Genomic DNA, 22,041 nt, shown 5'->3' on the forward strand with positions numbered 1-22,041 from the left:
TTAATGTTCCCCAGCTAAAGAATTTCAACCTAAGAGGCATAAAAGCAAAGGAGGCGTTTTATGATAAAGTGGTCTGAATTTGATGACACGTCTGGTGCACCTCTGTCATCTCAGCTCATTTTAAAATCACTGTGTGTCACTTTCCAGCATCAGGGCATGCTAAATTGTCAGGGTTAGGGAAAAATTACAGGGCAGGGTGCAAAATGGTGCCTAGTAATAACACGCAGTGTGATATGACGTGTTATTCATATAACATTTCGGGAGTCCAGCCCAAAATGAATAAAATGCGGTTTATTTTTTCCACGCCTGTGCATATGTACAGATGAGGCTTTTTAGAAGCAGGAAATAAAGCTTGAACCAAATGAAGAGAGGAAGGCAGAAGCTCCCATATAAATGCAGATAAACCACGCAGAAAATGTGTTTTATTAGAAAATAATTAGGTAACATATATTAAAGTCAAATAAGTAATGAAAAAATAAGACGTAATATTACAAAATCTTTTGGTACAGATTTGAGGCATTCTAACAAGTTTTATATACATAAATAAATTAAGTACAGGCCCTCAACTACATAAAGTCATCCAAGTGAGCTTTTAATACATAAAAGCTGAACCCATCCGAATCACGATACATTAAATACAATTTTTTTTCTGAAGTCAGATTTCAGTTTAAATCTAAACAAATGCATTCCACTTTAATCTAAATATTTCTGATTTAACACTGTAAAAACAAATGTGATTTAACAAGAAGGAACCAGCAGAACCAGAATCAGGAATGTGCGACCGTCTTCTTCAGCAGCAATTCAGGAGGATCTGCTCCAGAAACAACAAAAACACAATAGCAGAAATTTTAAAATGTTAAGTTCCTTTACCTTTTTTCCAGTTTATTTGCGTCTTTAGAGACAGCGAAAGCTAAAACCCAGTATTTGCTAGACTCAATCAAACATAACTTACCACAAACAAATTTTAAGAATATATTGTCAACTCTGGCATGTTTTTTTAAAACACAATGAAGTCAAACAAAAAGATGTTTGCCATGTCAGGAAGTTGAAGTCGTGAAAGTTAAGTGTAATTAAAAACATTTGAGTCTTGAGTGAAGAATAAAATATTTTTATTTGGGCCCAAGGAAATTCTCAAAGTGCAAGTTAAAACTTCAAAATTCTGTCTATTTACAGGACTAAAGCTACAGAAAACCATAGTAATATTTCCCTTCATGATCAAATGAATGCTTAAATTCCTTAAAGTGAAAAATTATTGTTAAACTTAGTACTGACCAAAATAATGATTACTGAGTATTTTAAATTGCTGAATTGTAAAACTGAAACATGTCTGTAATATGGCTTTATGTATTAGCAACTAAAGATTTCAGATGGGTGTTGCAATAACAAACAGTAAAATTAATGAAAAGACATCCTGAATATACAGTAGCTATTGCAGTGCTATGTAAAGGACTCCCTGAAAACAGTGTTAGCTTCTGTGCTGCTTGCCACAGTTTTCTTTTTCCCGTCATTCGTCTAATTTTAGAAGCTATGATTGAATCTTAATAGAAAAAGAGTCAAGACAAAGTGAGATGGTGGTGGGAAAAAAACACAATTACTATGGTTTCAAGCACAGAAAACAGGTATGCATGAAAAAGGGTTTTTGTCATAATGACAAAAAATCTCTGCATATTTGGTCTTTGTGAATACTACAGAAAGTATATATATAAATATATATATTGTTTTTTTAACTAAAATCTTTTCACATGTGGATAAAATACAAAAGAGCTGCAGCGCTCATGCTGTGAAACAGTTGGAAATACCGAATAAATCCTCAACCAGCCTGGCTTAAGCTGATCATAAAATTGTCCTTATTAAACCACAGAAATGTAAAGAATTAATCCTTCAGAGTGGCTTCTGTGGATTAACATTAAAATAATTTAACAAACCATAATAACATAACAATTTTGCATCACTATACTTCACTTGGTAGTTATTTTCATGCGTTGGGGAGATAATCCCAGTTTGGTAGAGTTTCATGAAATATGAGGAATTATGACCACTTGATCAACAAAAAATGAAAATAAGCTAACTCCTGTTTGTGATTAGTCAAAACACTTTTTCTCGAGATGGATTGATGAGCTCCTACAAGCTTTATCAGTTGTCTAATAGAGTTTAAAATGGTGGTTTGTATGAAACGTTCCACCATATTTCATTTTTATACCCAAAAATGCCCCATATGATGGGGCTAAAACCAAAAAAGTACAGCTTGGGAAAAAAAAAGAATGAAATGGCCTGCATCCATTCTGGTCACTCATTCCTGAAGTTTCTAGACGTTAGTAGACGATTTCTTCTATTGATGCTTGATAAACTCAAAGAGTTTGACCTGGAGCAATGCCACTGAAGTCACACATTACCTGCCAGCAACTGTAGCTACTGGTGGGAGATGAGGGGAGTGCTTGGATTAAACTGAGCTAAATGCTGGATGTGGTGTCAGTGAGGGATTGGGTGACGCAGGGTTTTTTACCGTGGCTCCAGGTATTGTCGTTTCTCTTGGAGCAGAAGCGTCATTGATCAGGGTGATATCTGGCAGGAGGAAACGTCTCGTTAAAGGCAAATATTTCACAAGCTTTTCTGGCGTCCAACAAAAATTGTCTCGTAAAGACTTTCCATTCTGAGTCAGATCGAAGACAGAGTCATTCTGTTTCTGAGATCCGTCTTTTGTCGGAGAGATAATAGCTTTCCAAGATCAGACAGAGTAATGTTTGTGAGATAGAAGCACAGCTGGATCGTAGCTCCATTTTCTTAAAACGTATTGATTATAGTCGAGTCGGGCCAATTCCTTCGACAATCAACTGAACTGTCCTGCATCCGTCCTTGTTTCTTTAAGACAACCTACAAAAAAGAAGCAGAAGAAACGAGAGCCTCCAATAAAACTAACATTAATGGCGTTGGGATATGCAAAGTTATGCAAATTTTATGCACACTGTCAACCTACATTGTGGCCGTTCTTCACTCGTTTCAAAAGGTGCGGCTGCAATTAGATGACAGTTGATTGAAATCATGCGCGTTTTATGATCCAGTTACTTTTGTGCACTGACAGGGTGTTGTGCAATTCACTGACAGTATATTTTCACTGCGCGCAGAGATTAACTGCTATTATTGACCCTGATGCAAACCAGCGGGTGATGCATTTCAGACAAACCACTCGTGATCCCGGGTGATTTGCATACGGTGTGTCATTTACCATATTCCCTTTTCTTACCTAATGATTTATGCTTTAATATAACCTGCAAAGCAATATGCGTGCCGTACCTTTACAGTGACTTAACAAGACTGAGCCGGGGAATCTGAAATGATAGTTTAAGGGCTGCAGGGAAAAAGAGAAGTCTTATCAGTTAAGACTTGCTTTGTATGTTGCCCCCCTCCCCTCCCTGCTCTCCTTGGAAGGCAGAGGTGCAGTTGATGAATTCTTAAGCAGATCTTGCTGATAATTGTATTTCATAACTGTCATACAGAGAGGGACTGTCCGCTGAGAAGCTATTTGTGTCACCACATCCCTTTCCTCCCTCTGCCTCTCTCTTTCTCCGCAGCCTCTTCAATAAAGCTCAAATCACGACAGGGATTGTTAAATCTACCTCCAAGATTATTAAATCCAAATGGAGAATTTATGGGTGACACTTCATAACAATTAATCCCAGATGCTTGATTAATAAAGTTCGCTCACACACCTCCCCCTCCTCCTCGTTTCCCTTTCATCTATCCACATTCTCTCCTTCATCGTCACCCTCTCCGTCACTAAAGTTGTCCTGTTTGAGTGGGATGGAGATGGAGGAGGAGGAGGGGAGCAGACGTACGGGTGGCAGGATGGTTGTCAGGGACGACATGGGTGTCATTCTTTTTGATTAATGGAGCATTGTGACCCTGCCTCTACCCCCCCCCCCCCCCACACCCTTCCGCTCTCTTCCTTTTTCGGCATGCCCACTCACCTCTGCAAAGCCCCCAAGCCAACCCCTCCTCTACCTCAACACCAGGTAAAAATAGATGTGGGCCAACTTATGTGAACCGTTTGCATTTATGCACGGCAGGATCTGATGGGAAAGAAAGATGGAAACAAAGAGAAGGGAACTAAATGGAGAATTAGAAAGAGGGCTGGAAAGATGGAAAACAGAAACGTCAGAGAAGAAGAGTAACAAAATAAAAAAGTAGATCGAAGATGAGAAGAAATAGGCATGCTAAAGGAAAGAACCGGAATTCAGGAGAACGTCACCTAGCTAACCTTCACTTCGTGTTAAGTCAGCTGAGATTAATTAGTTGAGTGAGTCTGAGCAATTAGGTCAGTAGTTTAAGAGTGTGTGTGTGTGGGGAGGGGGATGCATTTTTCCACTTCTGTTTCTAGCAAGATTGCTGCAGTAAAAGAGGATATATTTACAGCAGGCTCCACATTTATTGGTAACCCTGGTAAAGATGTGTTAAAAACCCTGGAAATAAATGTATCCTTCACTGCTGCAGCAAAACCTAACAATGTTTTTTTTTAAATATACCTTTACTTTAAGCACATATAAAACAGTTACCGATTCCAATAGAATAAATGCAACTGAAGTTTTACTTAATGATTCACTGATTTAAACTGATTAGTGTGTGGATAAAATCCAAATGAGTCCTATGGGGAATAAATATAACCTGAGTCAGATGCCCATTTGTTTTAGCAACTCTTCAAAATGCAAAAAGATTACATGAGGTAATAGCTTCTTAAAACCAGCAGACATGTATTGTGTTGCTATTATTTAGTACATTAAAAAATTCTAAATGTAGGTCACTGGAAGTTAACAGAGACCCTTAACATTCCCCTACTCAAAGGAAAACAATGTTGACAATTTCTGTTTGTGCCACACAAGTCATTTATGCTACCATCATTTTGAAGATAATAATAGGTCGTCATTATTATTTGCACCCTTACATCTATTTTAAAGGATTGGACAAACCTCTTTTTAGTATTCCAATTCCTAATCTGTAATCTGGACAGCACCAACACAGACTCTACCACTGCTGTCAGTCAAAGTTGGCGAAAAGTGAACATCCCAACTGATGCACCACAATAAGCTGATCCAAAGTATTGATAATAAGTTGCCAAGTGTCTGAGGAGGAGTTCTGACCTTTTTCAATTTTGCTTTAGCTTACAGTTTCACTAAATATTGTGAGCGAGCAGCTGGCTAAAATTTGGGCTGCCACTTTCTAAGCACTCACATTGCCAGGTGTACATCAGTGTTGTGCTTTCCTGAAAGAGCTGTAGTCTGATCGAAAAAACCCAGGTAGCAAAAAGCTACTTTCTCAGGATCAGATCTATTATTTGTACTTTGTTCCCTCAGTGACAAAAGACCAAAGATCATGTCGGCTTGTCAAATGTGAACACAGTGTGAGTTTCTGCTTCGTTTTGCACTCTTTATGTAGCGTTGTCTTTCACCATCTTTTCCTTTTCCATAAAGATAAATAAATCATTAAGAGCACTTCGTACAACCTGTCAAGAGAAACCACTGAAAATATCTCAGTTTTGGAAAAGAAAGGACACAGTCAAGACCAAGCTTTTCACTACTTAGTTATCCGTTCTTGGCACATTTAATAAAATAATTTGTTCAGATCTTCCTTACTTTTTTACTGCTATTAAGTGAAACAAAAGTTTAATGGAATTGTAAATAATGGAGTTCAGCCACTATGTAAATATTCTCCAGATAAATTAATGAAATATGACTTTATTAGAGAAGAACAGAGCCACTTTAAAGTCTATTTGTACCTCTCGCACACATAGAATAGGGAATAGAGAGGAAACATAAGACCTAATTAAAGGTTTCCATATTGATGAAATCATATTGAAATTGTTTTTGAATTTGTTGCATTGTGGATGTCTGCTGTTGTTCTATGTTGAGGGTTGGATTTCTGCTGTATGCCTTATTAACTAGTCTAATCTATGTAGATGGCAGACATTATGTCGAAGCAGAAAAACTCAAAGATTTCAGTGTGCTGAAGTCCACACCTGTATTGTATAAGCCTGTATGAATCTGTATTCACATTCTGAACGAAAAGGTCTGAGGTTCTGATGTTAAGGAAGGTGAAAGGTGAGATTATACTCCTGCAGTAAAATATGAAATTATTTAGGGTTTTTTTTTTCCACAATTGTCAGTAAATGTACAGTAAATGACACTGTACCTGATGACCAGAATACGTAGCTCGTTCAGTGCTGAGCTTGTAAGAGTCGTCTCTCTCGGTGGAGTCTGGTCTTAAGAAGGTATCACCTCATGTAGCTTTACCAATAATTAATGCACAAACCTTTCAAAGACAGATCTCACTTATTGCTTTTATCCCCATCCTGTACAATCCAACATCTACGCATTAATTACATATGTTTTAAAAATGTTGAAGCATTCATTACAAAAACCTATTGTAAAAGACTGCCATGCATCCTGAGCTGATGCTTGTTTATGGAAAAGCAAGATCTGCAGTGTGGTGTGTTGGTGAAGGTCCATTTAAAACAGTATGAGCATAGGGAATCCCCTCAGACAAATCCTTGAACCAGTAAAGGCTTACAAAAGATCATATTTAACAATGATGGCTATATATTTTCCTTTTTGCAATTAAAGAGTCCCTCTGTGTAATTTAATGCTTCTTTTCAAGTGTCGGGTCCCCCGAGACTTGGCCTGTAGCTATGCCATCGCTCTTGGTGATTATCATTAATGAATGTCGGCGAGGACCATCCCTCAATGTGACTAGAGAGGAAACACAAGCCCTAATTAAAGGTTCCTATTCATAAATATACGCCTGGAACTGCACAGATCGAGCGGCGCCCAGGCACACAAGTCATGTTAATGTCAGGAAAGCACATTTTTTAAGAGCATTTTCTCCCCTAATGTGCGGCACACCAGCGGCTGTGACAGATTTCAGCAGTCGAAGCCCCAGCGAGGGGATCTGTGCAATTTGAGATTCGCAGATTTACATTTAAGTATAAAGCCCAAGATTAGGATGCTCTAATTTGACACACAAGAGGACTGATGACAAAAAAAAAAAAAGATTTGACTTCTAGCTGTAGTCTTACAGTTTAGCTTAGAATTATGATACATTTTAAGCATGTTATTCTCAGAGACTTTTGTGCAATTTCCAATGAAAAAGGTTTAACAGAGCTTCTGGAGATGAGGCATCGTGTAAGGTTTAGAAAATGAAAATGTTTAACAGGTTTACAAGATGTCACTGGAAATGAAAATAATCCCAGTTGCTTGTGTTCCCTCATACATTTGAATTTGTCATAAACAGAATTTGTTGCATTTTGATGTTTAACAAAAAAAAAAGGGATATTCTTATGCAGAAAAGATCATGATAACATTGGGAATTATGCTCTGCTTGACAAAAAAAAAAAAACTCAACTCAAACTTGTTAGGAAATAGAAAAAAATGGTGCTCGAAAAGATAAACATTTGGTTCCTTCTCTTTCATCCTAAATGGCAAAAAAAACCTGCTAATTGGAGCGCATGTGTCGGTGAAAACAAAAGCCAAGGGAGGAGGAGAGGGAAGCATGAGTGTGTATGTCAAAGAGGAAATGTGGATATGTCATTTTGTTCAGCCCAGCAGGGTTTTAAGCAAAGTTGTTCCAGGAAGCAGGAAATTTCTCTTGTAAAAGTTTGGGCTGTGGTGCGACACACCAGAAATCATGTTTTGTTTTGTTTTTTAGTATTAATTTACAATAAGACCTCCCATATAAACCACTTAGAAATAGTATAAACATTATTAATTAAGCTGTTATCCCTTTATAAATCAATACCAACCATTTATAATACACACATGCTGGCATAAAGGGTTAGCCACTGATGAAATCCAAACGGTTCTGCAAATCTAAAAAGATAAATTCTCATTCACCCTGAAACTAACGCAATGTCACTGCATGTTATTGATTTATTAAAGCTTTTGGGTTGAATTATTACTGTGTTTTTAACAATGTATGACAATAAGACTCTTAAAGGAATGTATAAATAGTTAATACTATTATAGCAATAAGTTAATAATATTAATATTAACCCATAAGGCACATTTGACATAATAATGCCGACTCATGACACTATTCCAATCTTTTACTAATGAACTGAAACTACTCATTATTGATCTATGAACTCTTTCCAGCATTCAGACACTTAATTTTTTGTGAAATATTACAATTAGACTCTCCTTAAAATGAATCAAAAAGTCATGATTCTGATATTCAAGCTGTAAAGCCTTTATAAATCATCAATAAATATTTGTAAGGCAGCAAGGAGTCACTCAAACTATTCATCCATTCATCATCTTCTGCTTACCCAAGATGGAGTCATGGGGTAACAGGAGGGAAACCCAAATATCCCCAGTGATATTCCAGCTCATTCAGTCTAAGGTTGTTGTTGTTACGCCTTTAAGTCGTCATCAAACAATCTTCCAGTAGTTCCTTAAGGAAAACTGAAAGCCCTTTCTTATTGCCATGAATGTCTCCCATGCCCCTGATTTTGCTTCTGTAAACACAGAAGTTGCAGCCCGTCTGTCCACAAGGTATCTGAGTGCCGTTTCCCTAAAGACAAACCTCAGCTCTTTATCACCGCTGGTGTCCACAAGCATTAGAACAGGCACCAATGACCTTCAGGCCAGAGTTCCTAGAGGTTGCATCTGCAATGGAGGTTCTGAACATGGTACATTTTGATTTCATGTTCCCAACCCATCCACAAGAAGTGAATTGAAGATATTCCAGACTTCTTTGTTAACTAGATGTTTCCGGTTCTCCCATTCGTTTGGATTTACCAGGTTTTCCATCAGCCTCTCCTGCCACCTGATTCAACTCACTACTAGTGTTGGATCCAGTGGTGTGTTGTACATCTTTTCCTCTCTCTCTTCACCTAAGTGTTCAAGACATGACACAGAAGATTTGCTTACTCGGTTACAGACTTGTTCATTGACTTTGCCCCAAGTGGCTCAGTACCAGAAACATTTGTGAACAAATCTTGTTCTAGAACTAGGTGTTCATTATGGACATCTGGAAGTCCGATAGGAAAATACAGCTCAGAGTTAGATAAGGGAAGCTATCGCTCCCTGTCACACCACTCCAAGTAACGCCGTCATGCCCCACATGAGCAATGAAGTCCCCAAGGACCACCACAGAATCCCCACATGGCACCAAATCACTACGCCATCCAAAGATGAAAAGAAACAGAGCGACCTAAATTGCTGTTTGGTGCAAAAAGCCCAGGAAACAGCCAAATTCAGCACAAAGCCACAAACAGGTGACCGTTTCAATCACTGGGGCAAACTTTAACACAAATGCACTCAATTGGATATTTGTGAGCATCCCCATACCTGCCTCTTTACAGAGCAATTTCACTACTAGCTTATTATTCATTTATTAGGACAAGCTATTTTTTTCTGCCTCATCTAAATGTATTGCTAAACAAACTGAAGTTTCTTTTTCCGTATTTTCGTCTCTGGGAGGTTTGAATCTTTTAATAAACTTTATCTGTCACTACAGTGCTGCACTTATTCACATCCTTTCATCTAAACTGGCAGTCAAAAAAAAACTTGGTTAAAAAGAAAAAAAAAACTTTTGTGGGGGGGATTACAAACCTTTAATTGCATTGTCAAAACCCCACAGAGACACATCGTCTCACATCACATTTAACAAGTAAATCTCTATAAAATATAAAAAAAAAAAAAAACCCTTCTTTTCTTTCTCTTGGTCTCCATACTCGCAGTATATGGCACTTTAATTACGCAGCCTTATCTCGTAGATGTGGAGATAGAGCTCATGTCAAAGTTAGAGCCTATTCTTTATTAATTTCTTAGTGTATATTCCTATATTCAGCCTGTCAATGGATGAAATCTGATAGGACCCATCGCTGAATCAAGATCACTCAAGATTAGAAAGAGAGCTTTTCTCATAGGATGCAAAAGGAGCTGTTAAGGTATTTAAAGTTTCTTATGAGGGGTTTTTGAGTGTGTTTAACCTCTGAGTTTATTTGAAAGGAAATCTGTGGTGCGGTATTTGGTGATGCATGCAAGAATAGCCAGGAGGATTCCAAATCAGAGAGTTAGTGCAGAAAAATGCTTGGGTGATTAGCCACAGGCTAACATGTCTGACTCCGGATAAATTAGTCATTAACATTAAGAGGAAGGCATTAAATAGTTTCTTTCTGTTTGATGCTACTTCAGTGTAATTTCCTGTAACTCATTCAAAAATACATATATTTTTTAGCTAATAACAAGACAGATTTGTTTGCAAAATGTGTTTCCTTAAACCACCGAAAAAGGTTTTTGACTCCTTAGCTGCTGTCAAACACAAATTAAATCAGCTGCGGTGTTTCACTGTGTTGTGTTTGAATAAAAAAAAACAGGAGGGATCGTTAAAGCACGATAGTGTGGAGCATTTGATGAAAACTACAGGATAAAGGAATGCAAAATAGTTGCAAAAAATGATGAAAAGGTACCAAAGATAAAGAGACAGAAGAGGGAGAAGTTTGAAGCATTTCTTTTTGTCTTCATTTGAATTGTGTTTTTCGGCGTCAGAAGCAACGCACAATGGCAAGTGTGAGGAATCAAAAAAAAAAAATGTGAATGCACATCATCAAGGCACAAACATGTTGGCTTTATTCTTTCACTTTAAATGCTCATTAGGCTTTACAAAGAATTTTTTTGTGCTAGATGGTTAAACAAAAAGGAAGAAACTGAATTCAAGACAGAATCCTAAAAAAAAGAGAAAAAAAAACCCCAGCTCCACACTTGTCAAAAGAACAATTTGTGATTTTTATGTATTTATCTTTTAATCACAGGTTTCCTCTAATTACATATTAGAGTGAGAAGGAGCGCGTTTACAAGTAAAAATGTGACAGTATCCACTTTTTCTTTTCTCACCTGATTCGACATCCTGCGTGCAGGACTTCTCTGCAGTGTGTCTTCTCCTTTGCACGATTGTGTCAGAGCTGCGGAGACAGAGGACAGAAACAAAACAGGTTCCGCTTTAATGTATGTGGATATATACATGACGAGGACACGCGTGTTCTTGCCCGCTCTAAGGGGACGGGGGGCGGTGGTGCAGGAAACGGGGGGGGGGGTCTCCGTGTCAACATGCTGTCACCGAGCCACCGTGGTTACATAGAAGGGGGAACAGGGGAGTCTTCATGTGTAAAAGCAGAGGGTGACGGGAAACAACGGCTGTTCACGGATTGTGTTTGGCTTTTGCGTCGGTCAATATGTGGACACGGACGGGTGAATTGAAAGGTAGTGTGTGTTTCACACACATCACACTCAACATGCTAAATGTTTAGTTGTGGGGAGTGTGAGTGTGTTTCTGATGCAGAGGACTGTGAAAATATAAGCCTGAAGGACAGAAAAAGTGTGAATATAATTACAGAACGCTCTACAATTGTCGTCTTAAAAGCACTCTGCTTTACTGCTACAGTTATTTTAAACTTTTTAAATCGTTTGTGATTCATCAAAATGTGGATATTGGCAAGTTTAGTCCAGAAGGCAAATCAACAGACATTTGCTTTGTATGTTCTCCTGTCTTTTCCATTTTGAAGACAGTCTAGTGTTTTAATATTTGTCATTTTTATCTCGTAGGAGAACTTAACAAACCAATCACTAATTAAGTGTTTGAAAACACTCTGATCAACATATATATATATATTTTTTAAAAGCTATGTACAAATTAAAAACATGGCTTAGTTAAGCTTGTTTTGGAAGGAAGGTCAGTGCTAAAAATAATTGTGGATTTTGAGTTTTTGTATAAACAATATTTTTTTCTCAGTGAAAAATGTATCTCCCGTTGATTCAATGTTCTTAATTAAAAGTAGGATTATTCCAAAATTTTCAGTGTGAATTTATGCTACTGCAGTAAAAGTTGCATTTATTTTAAGGCTGTTTTTATGCATTTTCATCAGGTTGCCAATCAGTGCAGGGCAAGGCACTGTAAATACAAAGTGCATTACAGAAAATTATACACACATAAAGAACTTTAGAGAACCTTTCTATTAAGAATACATCCTAAGATGAACAAATTAGTGGTAAATAGCTGTGGCCCGAGATCAAACTTCCCCACCACACACACACACGCACCCACACACCCGCACGCACTCTCACAACCAACTATTGGCCTCAGATTATGTTTAACACAGTTTGTACTTTCTGCTCCGTACAAACTTGTACTGTGAGGATGATCAAATGTCATTTGCAATTTGTAATTCCCGATAGATTTTGCAGAGAAAGCAAGTTTGCAAATTAACATTGCAAGATGAAATATTAGCTGTGCAGTTTTCCTTTATTACACACATAAAATGATTGCTCTTTCACTTTACGCAGTAATCCCTGTTACTGGAAGAGCAGCAGGGCTCAGTTTTCTGACTTTAAATTAGAAAACGTGTGATCCAAGATCCGATTAAACGCAAAGCGCTGCTTTTCAGGAAAACGCGCGCTTGAGCGTTGGCTAAACCCCGAACACGATCTGATCCTGCAGTTCCTCCTGCACACTTTTGATGGAAACGTCGGTGACGTAGGTCGGCTTCATCACTCAGCGCGCAGGCCCCTTTGACAGACACATGTTGGGGCGGTACTCTGCCGTTTCTTCTCCCACAAGCTGCGTCGGTTATCTTCCAGTGCGCGCCGCGAATCCGGGTACGCGGCTCAGACGCGGACGGACAGCGGCCAGCAAAAAAAAAAAAAAAAAAAACCTGCCGAGGGGAATAAAAACAGAAACTCACCAGAATTAGAACTGGAGAAAGTTTTGACTCCGTTTCTGTAAGATCGGAATCCATGAAGCTGGAGGAATGAAAAAAAATAATAATAACAAAAACAAAAAAGAAAGTCCGATGCGCGATGCGCACAGCGCTGGATTTCATGCCATCCAAGTGATTATTTAAAGAGAAAATAATCTGATCTCCCTCTTAACCACCCTCACGTCGCCTCATTTGAAACAACATATTAAGGCTCAAGTTGGGGGCTCTTTATAAACACTTTATGGTAGATAATAGTTTGGACGGAGAGGAGGCTATTAATGGAGTCTCCAGTGGCTCCAGAGCCCCTCCCCTTCACCAGAAGCCTCGCTAAAAAGGTGTAACGAATCGATCTGCAGCCTCCTTTGTCCCAGTAAAGAGGTCACTGAAAATATACACAATGTTTTCTTTTTCTTTCTTTATCTTTTTTTTTTTTTTAACTGTGATGCAGAGGAGCTCTGAAGGAACTCTTAAAACTTGTGTTCAAAAGAGAGAGAGAGAGAGAGTGAGTGTTTTGGGAATTTTCAGAAAATGCTTTTAAAAAAGCTTTATGTAGTAAAAGAAAGCATGTGTGTCAGATCTGTGATCTCATTAATCATCCAGATCTATTAGTTTAAAAAATATAACCCATTTCTAGCAACAAATAAAGGGTTAAATTAGGTTTTACACTGTAAAACATGTTTCTTTTGAGGTTATTAAATTCTAGTCAATAAAATTATTCCAAATCAAATCAAGCAGATAGGTTTTAAAAACTGCTTGGTAATGAGTGAAATCTTAGACACAGCTTACATTTTCCGTAGAAATTTGTACAATTTACAGCAAAAAAAAAAAAAAGTTAGGTTGACATATGAGTTGGATTATAAATCAGCAACAACTTCGTGAAAAGCAGTGGCTGGTAATGAAACTTGTTGGGAAAGCTGCTTTGTTTGAGCAAGAATTTACTTTAACTAGATTTTGCAGCAATTCCCCCAAGCATGTGGTGACAGCGGAAAGGAACCATCCCCTCTTAACTAGAGGGATTTTCCAGCAGAACCAGGACCAGTATAAACAACTAGAGGCTGATAAGCTGATGATGGCTGGTAAACTTATACATAATTTCTGTTTCAAATTGACAAAAATCTAAGCAAATAAATTCATTGGATAAATTATTTGATTTGATTTATTAGAGTAGTTCATTTTTAGTCAGATTAGTCAAATGTCAACTCATGTATTTGAGATAAAAACATGAGACAATTAACTGGATTGTACCTCAACTTTGGGAGACGCAGGAGCGGAGATGTTAAGAAATGCATTGAACAACAATAGTTACTAGCAATGAGATGCTATTGCAACAATTCAAATGAGAATAGATTAAGAATTCTAATTAAAGACAAGATAGAAAAAGTAGAAATAAACACAAAAACCTACTTATGATTCAGACAACTGGTGTAAAAGTAATTTGATCACAACAGAAAACCTAAAATAATTTCAATTAAACGTGTTTGTACATATGCATGTAGGCTATAGTGAACTTAAGAAATGGGTTCTTATGAATAAATAACATTACTCTCGTAATAAGATAGTAGCACAAACTGACAACGAAACAAACTTTTGTTGTTGTTGTTTTTCTCCCGCCACTCATTCTTTTGTCTGAGCGCGGGGTTCCACGCTCTTCTTCCGTACGCGCACGTCAGGGACGCACCTCTCCTCAACCCCTGCTTAGGAAAAAGGAGAGCCATCCCTCCTTTACAATAATTAGAGTTGCAGATTGACAGGTGGGCTCTGACTGTCAGGGTGACGCTTGTCGGAGGGGTGGAGTAAAAGAAGGAGAAGGGGCCCGGAAAGGCAGCTGGATGTGTCTTGTCTGTCAGTAGCAGCCGTCTGAAGGCGATGTGCGCACATTTTTTCCCCCTCTCTGCGTGCGGGAGACTATCCAGGGGGGCTCGGGGGGGGGGGGGGGGAGACGACGCTCCTTGTTGTTACTTTTCAGTCGAAGTGCGTTAGATGTAATAAAACAACAGGAAGCAACAAGAAGAGCAGGCCTGCTTATTTCCCGATGAGTTTCTGAGAAATTCCGAGCGTCCGTGTTTTGACAATCGGACGGTGTTCTGTGAGTATTTCATTATCCAGGTGGGGGCGGGAGTGAGGAGAGGGGAGGAAAACTGGGGAGGGGGGGGTGAAGGAGGAGGGAGAGGGGGGTCTCGGCGCTCTCAACACTCGCGTTTGACTGACTGACATATACACCCCTGTCCGCTTTAAGCGTGTCACTCTTTTTTTTTCCCCCTCGCTGATCTCTTTTCCCGGTTTTCGTCTTCGCAGCGGAGCTTTGGAGCGCGCGCGCGAGCGGAGCTGCGGCTGGAACCTGGCCGGGACCGGAGAGACACGAGACACGCCACGCCACGCCGCGCCGCGCCAGAGCCGCACTTCGGACTCCGCTCCTCCGACAAGGCGACGCGATGTGTTCCGTTATCGGAGCGGCACGGTAGTCCGAGTCCGGCGGCGGGAGCGCGTTTATTCGGATGGAAACGCGGCTGATCTGAGATCTGCACCGAGCTCTTTTCCAACCACATCAGCCCTTCCTGGAGTTTTTTTTTTTTTTTTTTCCCCCTGATCGGACGAAGTTAACGATTCCTACTCAAAATCATAAAAAAAAAACAACCGAAAAAGACGTAAAGATTTAGAAACTCTTCACCCTACGAGGGGATCTACACTTTTAAATAAAACCACCTTCGTTCGCTTCCAGCTTTGTCCGCTGTTTTGATCTCTGCATGAACAGTCAAGCGGAAAATCCCGCAGCAGCATGCCGAGGAGAAAGCAGCAAGCACCGCGGCGGTCAGCAGGTAAGCCCCCAGCTCTGCAAACACACACCCACACACACCAACACACACACACGCACGCGCACTCTGAAATCTGCACGGATAGTTTTCGTCACGGCAGCTTATACAACAAACTTCTACATCAGTTTTCTATAATGAACTTTAGAACTCAGAACCTCCCAATTCAAAAGCAGTGAACTTTTCTAGTTCAAGTTCTACAAAAATAAAAAATTACATATATGTGTGTGTGTGTGTGTGTGTGTGGATTTTCTGTTTTTGTTTTTTTACCCCAGCGTTGTTTGAAAAGAAAAGAATGAAAAGTTGCATATTTCCAGCTTGTGTTCCGCTCTGGGATTGCCATCCTTGATTTGATGCTTGATTGATCGTCTGTCATGCAACTTGCCTTTGATCTATTCATTCCTGATAAACATCAGTAAATCACTCACCACGTGGAGACGCGCATGCGTTAGACTCTCTGTGGATTAAGAAAAAAAACCCCAAAAAAACAGGCGTTTTGAGTGTGAGGAGAGGGTTACCTTTTAACCTTCCCACGGAGGAAGAAAAAAAGAAAAGACAAATTAGAAGAAGAAGAAGAAAAAAAAAAGTTCTCATGTGGGATAAACAGTTGACGATTAAACGTCCATAGGGGAGGTGGAGATGGGAGGGAGGGGAAGAGGAGGGGGTGAGGGTGCTGGGGCGTAGCGAGATCACAGGGAGATGATCCTCAGACGCTGCAGGGTCACTCCAATGCCTTCAACTGACCTCTAGAAAAAAAGAGACGGCAAAAAAATAATAATAAAAAAAAGTGCATTTCATGCCCAGGAAACTTATACATCGAATTCCAGAGTAACAACATGTGAAATTCTTCAAGTTTGAGTTGAAAATGTTCCAGACAAAAGGGGAAAAATCAGGCTGATTAGCTCAGTTTATTTATTTATTTATTTTTATTCCAGTTACACGACGTGATTTCACACTAAGCTAACGGCTACACAGTTACAAATGTCTGCTTCCAGCGTGTCGCGAGGCGACCCCCCCTCCTCCCCGACAGATGCGAGCGCGTGATTGACTGACACGCGTTTCCAGAACGACCAGCGAGCGCGGCGCTTTGAAGTTTCACGCCGTAATGACCAAAGCCGAATAAAACAGCTGCAGAATGTTAAGCAGCTATAGGCGGTGGAAATGTGAGGTTAAGCAGACTTAATCAAGGTTGTGACGGAGCAGACTTTGAACTGTGCGTGGCTGTAGTCTCTAATTGAGCAAAGCTTTGGGGATGGATGGATGGATGGATGGATGGATGGATGGAGACGAAGAACAAGGGGGGAAATGAGTTGTGTTTATGTTTCCTGTTTTTGAGATATCCTGTATTTTACAGCCTCCTTCATCTGAGGTGGCCTCATTTTGGGTTTAGCTTTTTATATTATGATCGTATTTTTCTCCTTATCCCGTCTTGGCATGCTCTGGATTCACATTTTTGGACAATCCCAAAAAGTTCAGGGCTAAAAGTTAACATTTTACAATGCATTAGCTCAGCTTTGTCACAAATACTGAAGGTTGGATATGCACCTCAGCAAGCGAGAGAGCTTCTCAATAGGCCTTTGTATGCCATTTCAAATGGGCTCTGTTTCATCAGTCACAGTGATGATTTTTTTTTTTTTTAGAGCCGTAATGGCGCTGCACCCTATCTGCTTTATGACCAGTGACAATACATCAGTGTTCTCTCGTTTGGAACCGCATTACTGCATCTGTTAGTTTTGGCGGATGGATGCAGAGCCCTGCAATCTGAGCTGCAGAGACTTTTTTTTTTTTGTTCTATTGCTGCAGTCATTTGTTGTCATTTCCAGGAGGTTTTGTCTCTCTCTCTCTCTCTTTCTTTTTTTGTTGTTGTGTTCTAGGGTCGATTAGTGACATAAACGGTGCAATGATCATCTGTAACATGACACAACTAGAGATCACAATCTTGACGTCAAAATCAAATCTGGGTTTCCTATCATCCAGTCAACTTAGTTCTAAAATGATTCTAAGGGTAAAATGACATTAACATTTCACCGATTCAATACCCGTTTACAGATATTACTCTGCCTCCTGCTGAGTAGATTAGTCTCCTAAATGCTTCTTTATGCTATGAACTCATGTGTTTTTTTCCTTACAACGTTTAAAGTTGCATCATTGGCTCAGGGAAAAAAAAAAAAATATCCAGCAGACTTTAAAACTTTCCCCGAGTCTCGTTGAATGGAAACTGGATCTTGCAGTTCCGTGTTTACATATGCATTACAGCAGGTTTGATCAGTAATTACAGGAGTTTAATTAGCAGATGGAAGAACACACACACACACACATAAAAGCCATAACTCGGAGCTGAGGTCGCTGTTAGAAAATGAAAACCACCGCACGTCTTACTTGCGCTCCTAGTTTGCCAACTGCAGTATCTTAAATCAAACCCTGACACTCGGAGTAATGAATCTGTCAACTAATCATTCAACACATCACTGTGATTACAGCGTGGCACCATGTCGAGTGAGTTCCATGAGAGTTAAAAAAGGGTTTAGCATTAACAAAGGAAAAAAAAAAAGTTCTTCTGTTGAACATTTAGCTGTTCTGTCTGAGGAAAAGTCCAGCCACAGTAAAGCGGTTGGAGCACTCAGAGTATTCTCGCTTCCTTTGGATAGACCAGCTGCACTAGTAGGTATGGACTGAAGTGAGATTCACTTCAATTTTTACTGATACCAAACAAAAAAATATATATCACATGATCTAATTGCTTTTATTTAAAAACAGAAAAGCAATAATTAAGCCTGCTGCTGAAATAAAATGGAATGTACAAAACTATAACTAATCCTTAACTTTTTTTTTTTTCTTATTTGGTGCATACTTAATTAAATTCAGCTTTGCAAAAAAACAAACAAAAACAAAACATTTTGCCATTCTCTTTTTATAGTAACACAAGCTGATATTGGCAGGTTATTCGGTCAGACTGTCTTGGTCTCAAAACAGCCTTTGTCAGAGTGAAAGATGGTGATACTTTAGTTCCTAAGGTAAGCGAGGAGAAAAAGTGTAGCAGGCTTCTTTCAGCATGGACAATTTTAGCAGTTTTGTAAATAGTATGTGCTGATACGGGAAATCCTAATTACAACACTCTTCAGAGCTAAAGTTGTCACTGACGGAAGAAACCTAAGTTATTATCTGTATCGGTGTGTTGTTAAAAGTAAAGTCAGAGGAAGTGTGGAAGACAAAAGAAGCTAGAAATGGAAAACAAATATATATGAACAGTGTGAAGGAAAGTTTGGGCAGGTTTGAAACTGTAACTGCTGGAAGCGGTTGCATGCTTTGTTGCTGGTCTCCATCCAGAGTCTTGGTGGTAGTTCATTAGTGAGGACAAACTTTACTTTGCTCACTATCGTGACTATTGTCGCTGGCCAGGTTTGATTGACTAATCGCAATTTTACACACAACACCAATAATTATCAATCTTTGCTAGATTTTAAACAGTGTTCCACCAAATCTCTTTAAACTCGCCGTACGATTTTTGTCCGGATTATACTCGGCAACTACATCCCTCTCCTTGTGCTCTGCCTCCAACGCCACTTCCAAAAAGGAGCCTCTTAATTATGACTCGCGGGGTGGGGCCTCCCTTTATCCTGACGGCATCATTAGCCCAGGTCCCTAATTATCCAGGTAGCTGGCAGATCAGTGACGGGTCCGCAGATTATTGCTGACAAATTCAGCTCGGTGTCAAGTCTGCAAGCTGCCTTGATGAAATCAACTCTGCATCCTTTCTGCAGCTTTTTTTCCCCCTCCTGTGTACACTCAACAGCAGAAGTTGCTTACTGTGTCATTTGACATTTTGTATGTCTGCTTTAGCAGAGGTGCTTCTTAATAGTTTTCCAGCAGATGCGGCCCTAATTTCTTTTCTTTTGTGTGATAGAGAAATGAGTAAAGTTATTTGCATTAAATGCATTTTAACATTGATATTTACTATTGTGTTGACTGGGTAGGCGATTAGCTCGTGGCACCTGTCGAGGAAGAATCAAGCACAAAACTCGGAGTTGGTTTTTATCGGGATTACTTCTGATAAAAAATTTAATGACATTTGTCAGGATGAGAAGCAGCAGCTGTGAGACGAGAAAACATTATTTGAACTTAAGTCTGTGGACAACTGAGCATGTTGGGGTGTGTGTGTGTGTAATTTTCAGATTCACTGATACGGCAGAGTACGTAAAGTGGCATTAAAAGGTGACATTGACTGAAGGAGTCAGTGGATGTATTTGCTTCTCCACACACTCTGCTAGTTTTCATTTGCATGTGCCGTCGGAGGCAGGAGGCCTTCTGGAAATCAAAGACGTGTGCTAATCTGCGCACACACACACACGCACGCCTACATACGCACGCAGACTCAACTCGGCTTTCTCTGTCCTCATCGTCGTGGAGGTTAAGTGACAAATGAAGATCGATGACTGCTCTTATGGAAAATAGAGGGTCGAGCTAAAAAAAATATGTGGGAATTAGACGCGCCTGAAGAGTGAAGACGTAGAGGCGTTCTGCGCTGCAGGCGAGAGGTAAAACTATCCCCTCGCTTAATGAGCTTCAGTGGAAGCAGGAAAAACCTGGACTTTCACTCGAGCACAACAAAAGGAGAATCGACTGAAAAAGACATGAAATCAAGGTCATTTTTACAGAGCTAAAAATGACCAGCTTCCTCTGCCTTAAATCAAACTTTTTCACTCGTAGCTCATATTGTATCGCCAGCTGCTTTTGATCCACAAAGATATCTTGGGAAACATTTCTTAACATTCTGCAGGCTAAAGAAAATTTATGGCTTAGGCGTAGAACAATAGCAGTGTTGAAGAAATGAATAATATTTCTCACTCTACTGTGTCACAGGAAGGTTAGACCACCCCACGGTGACCACACAGAGGCCTGAAGACGCAAGAGAAAGATTCCTGTGTGAATAAGTAAAGTAATAAAGAGTTGATTGAGATGAGAGGGAATCTAGTAAAGAGAGCGAATGATTCTTATAACAGCCTTGACTAAAAATACCATGGCTTCAAGGTATTAATATAAAGTGCAAAATAAAAAATGTACATTTTCTTTTAATTTAAAACAGAAAATCAAGAATTTATAACGCATCTCCAAAAATAAATCAACATATTAAATATTACAGTTACATGTTCTCCGCATCATGTATTTATGTAAATATTTTAACTAATTTTAATTAGTTTCCATTATGTGCTCAGGTAGCAAGCCTGCAGTCTGCTGCTTGACAATAACGTCTCTTATAGCTTATCAAATCTAGATATAAAGCCGTGTTACTTAAAATGAGTGATGCTCTTCTATATGTGCTGTATTTTCTTCCACAACACATTTTAAACGTGAACTCAACCGAGTTTCACAAAGTTATTAAAAGATAGGTTATTGTCTTCCTGACTTTAATTAAATGTGTGTGTGCATGTGTGGGGGCGTGCGTGCAGGGGTGAGGGCGCGTGGGGATGTGTGTGTGTGTGTGCGTTAAGAAAATAAGACTTCATGGCATTTCAGTCCTTTCCACTAGTATCAACACCTCGATGGGATTGTGACAAACTAGGGAGAGCTGTCAGTTTTTGAACTTTCAAAAAGCTGAATTTGGTTTTGAAGAGCATATGTTCTTCACAGTTGGGGACAGATAAGGGATTTTCCATGTGCATAAATCTCTGCAACGTCGTAACTTCTGTGGAGTTATTGGTGTTTGTCAGGGTTGCACTAGAAAAACACCAAAATAGAAATAAAGTGTTTGTACCTGAACAAAATCTCAAGCAACACTGAGGCGAGGGCGAGAAAAACTTGGATGCAATAAGTTTTAATGGGAAATGAGGACGAGAGGTCCTGTACGAACTGTTTTATTGTTTCTTCTGGATGATTTTTGTTTTTTTTATGTGAGCTAGATTTATTAAAGCATCTGTGTTCTTATTATTTATGCATGTTGCTTCACTGTATGTATTGTGTTTGACCTTGAATGATTGATTCTGCACACCATGTGAACACAGTGATTGTTTGGTATAGTTACTAAGGTCTAAAAGATGGTTTTTTTTTTCTTCGTCCCTTTCTGGATTACATTTGACTTTTCCCCCTTAATTAAGATCAATATAACCGAGTTCCTCTTGATTTTCAGCCTGCTGAGCTAAAAAAGATGTCTTCTGATCCACAAACGGATCAGCGCAAGCGGCGTTTTCTTGTGACTTGAGTCGCGCGGCACCACTCGGCCTTGAAGTTGTGCTGCTGCTGTTGAGCAGCCCTGAACATCTGGCATGCAGCAGGGCGGATGAACGCGGGTGTGGGTGAGGTAGAGAGCACAACAGAGGGGTTGTGAAGAAAAAGGTATTAAAAGTGACAGATGAACAAGACTCTGGGAGAAGTTCGCCTGCAGCAGCTGTGACTGCTGCCGTTCCTCTGACAGGTGTCAATTAAGAATTACTGCAGAAACCCCGTAGTCATTTTTCCCCCCTGCCCAGCTGTCTGTCTCTGTGCCTTTTCGGA

At 39.5% G+C, this 22,041-nt stretch overlaps 1 protein-coding gene and 1 long non-coding RNA gene across 4 annotated transcripts in view; one reads left to right on the top strand and one right to left on the bottom strand.

Annotated features, from left to right (window-relative positions):
• Positions 1-390: 390 nt before the first annotated feature.
• On the bottom strand, positions 391-14,030 carry LOC116731445 (uncharacterized). 2 transcript variants are annotated; one of them, XR_004341587.1, is made up of 4 exons: positions 12,728-14,030; positions 10,884-10,951; positions 2,504-2,562; positions 391-814 (listed from the first exon to the last, which is right to left on the bottom strand). It is a non-coding gene; the product is annotated as an uncharacterized LOC116731445 (long non-coding RNA). The 2 variants fall into 2 exon arrangements; XR_004341588.1 differs by having other exon boundaries at positions 2,504-2,871.
• Positions 14,031-14,698: 668 nt separating this feature from the next.
• Positions 14,699-22,041, top strand: part of LOC116731444 (teashirt homolog 1-like) — a 36,208-nt gene continuing 28,865 nt past the window's right edge. The window contains exons 1-2 of one of the 2 annotated variants that reach the window (XM_032581183.1): positions 14,699-14,828; positions 15,038-15,558. In XM_032581183.1, coding sequence (XP_032437074.1) covers positions 15,519-15,558 — 40 coding nt within the window. In that variant the 5' untranslated portion in view covers positions 14,699-14,828; positions 15,038-15,518. Of the gene's footprint in view, positions 14,829-14,910; positions 15,559-22,041 lie in introns of those variants that run through there. The other variant, XM_032581182.1, reaches the window with a different exon arrangement.

Source organism: Xiphophorus hellerii, chromosome 13, assembly GCF_003331165.1.
Source record: "Xiphophorus hellerii strain 12219 chromosome 13, Xiphophorus_hellerii-4.1, whole genome shotgun sequence".
Lineage (NCBI taxonomy): Eukaryota > Metazoa > Chordata > Actinopteri > Cyprinodontiformes > Poeciliidae > Xiphophorus > Xiphophorus hellerii.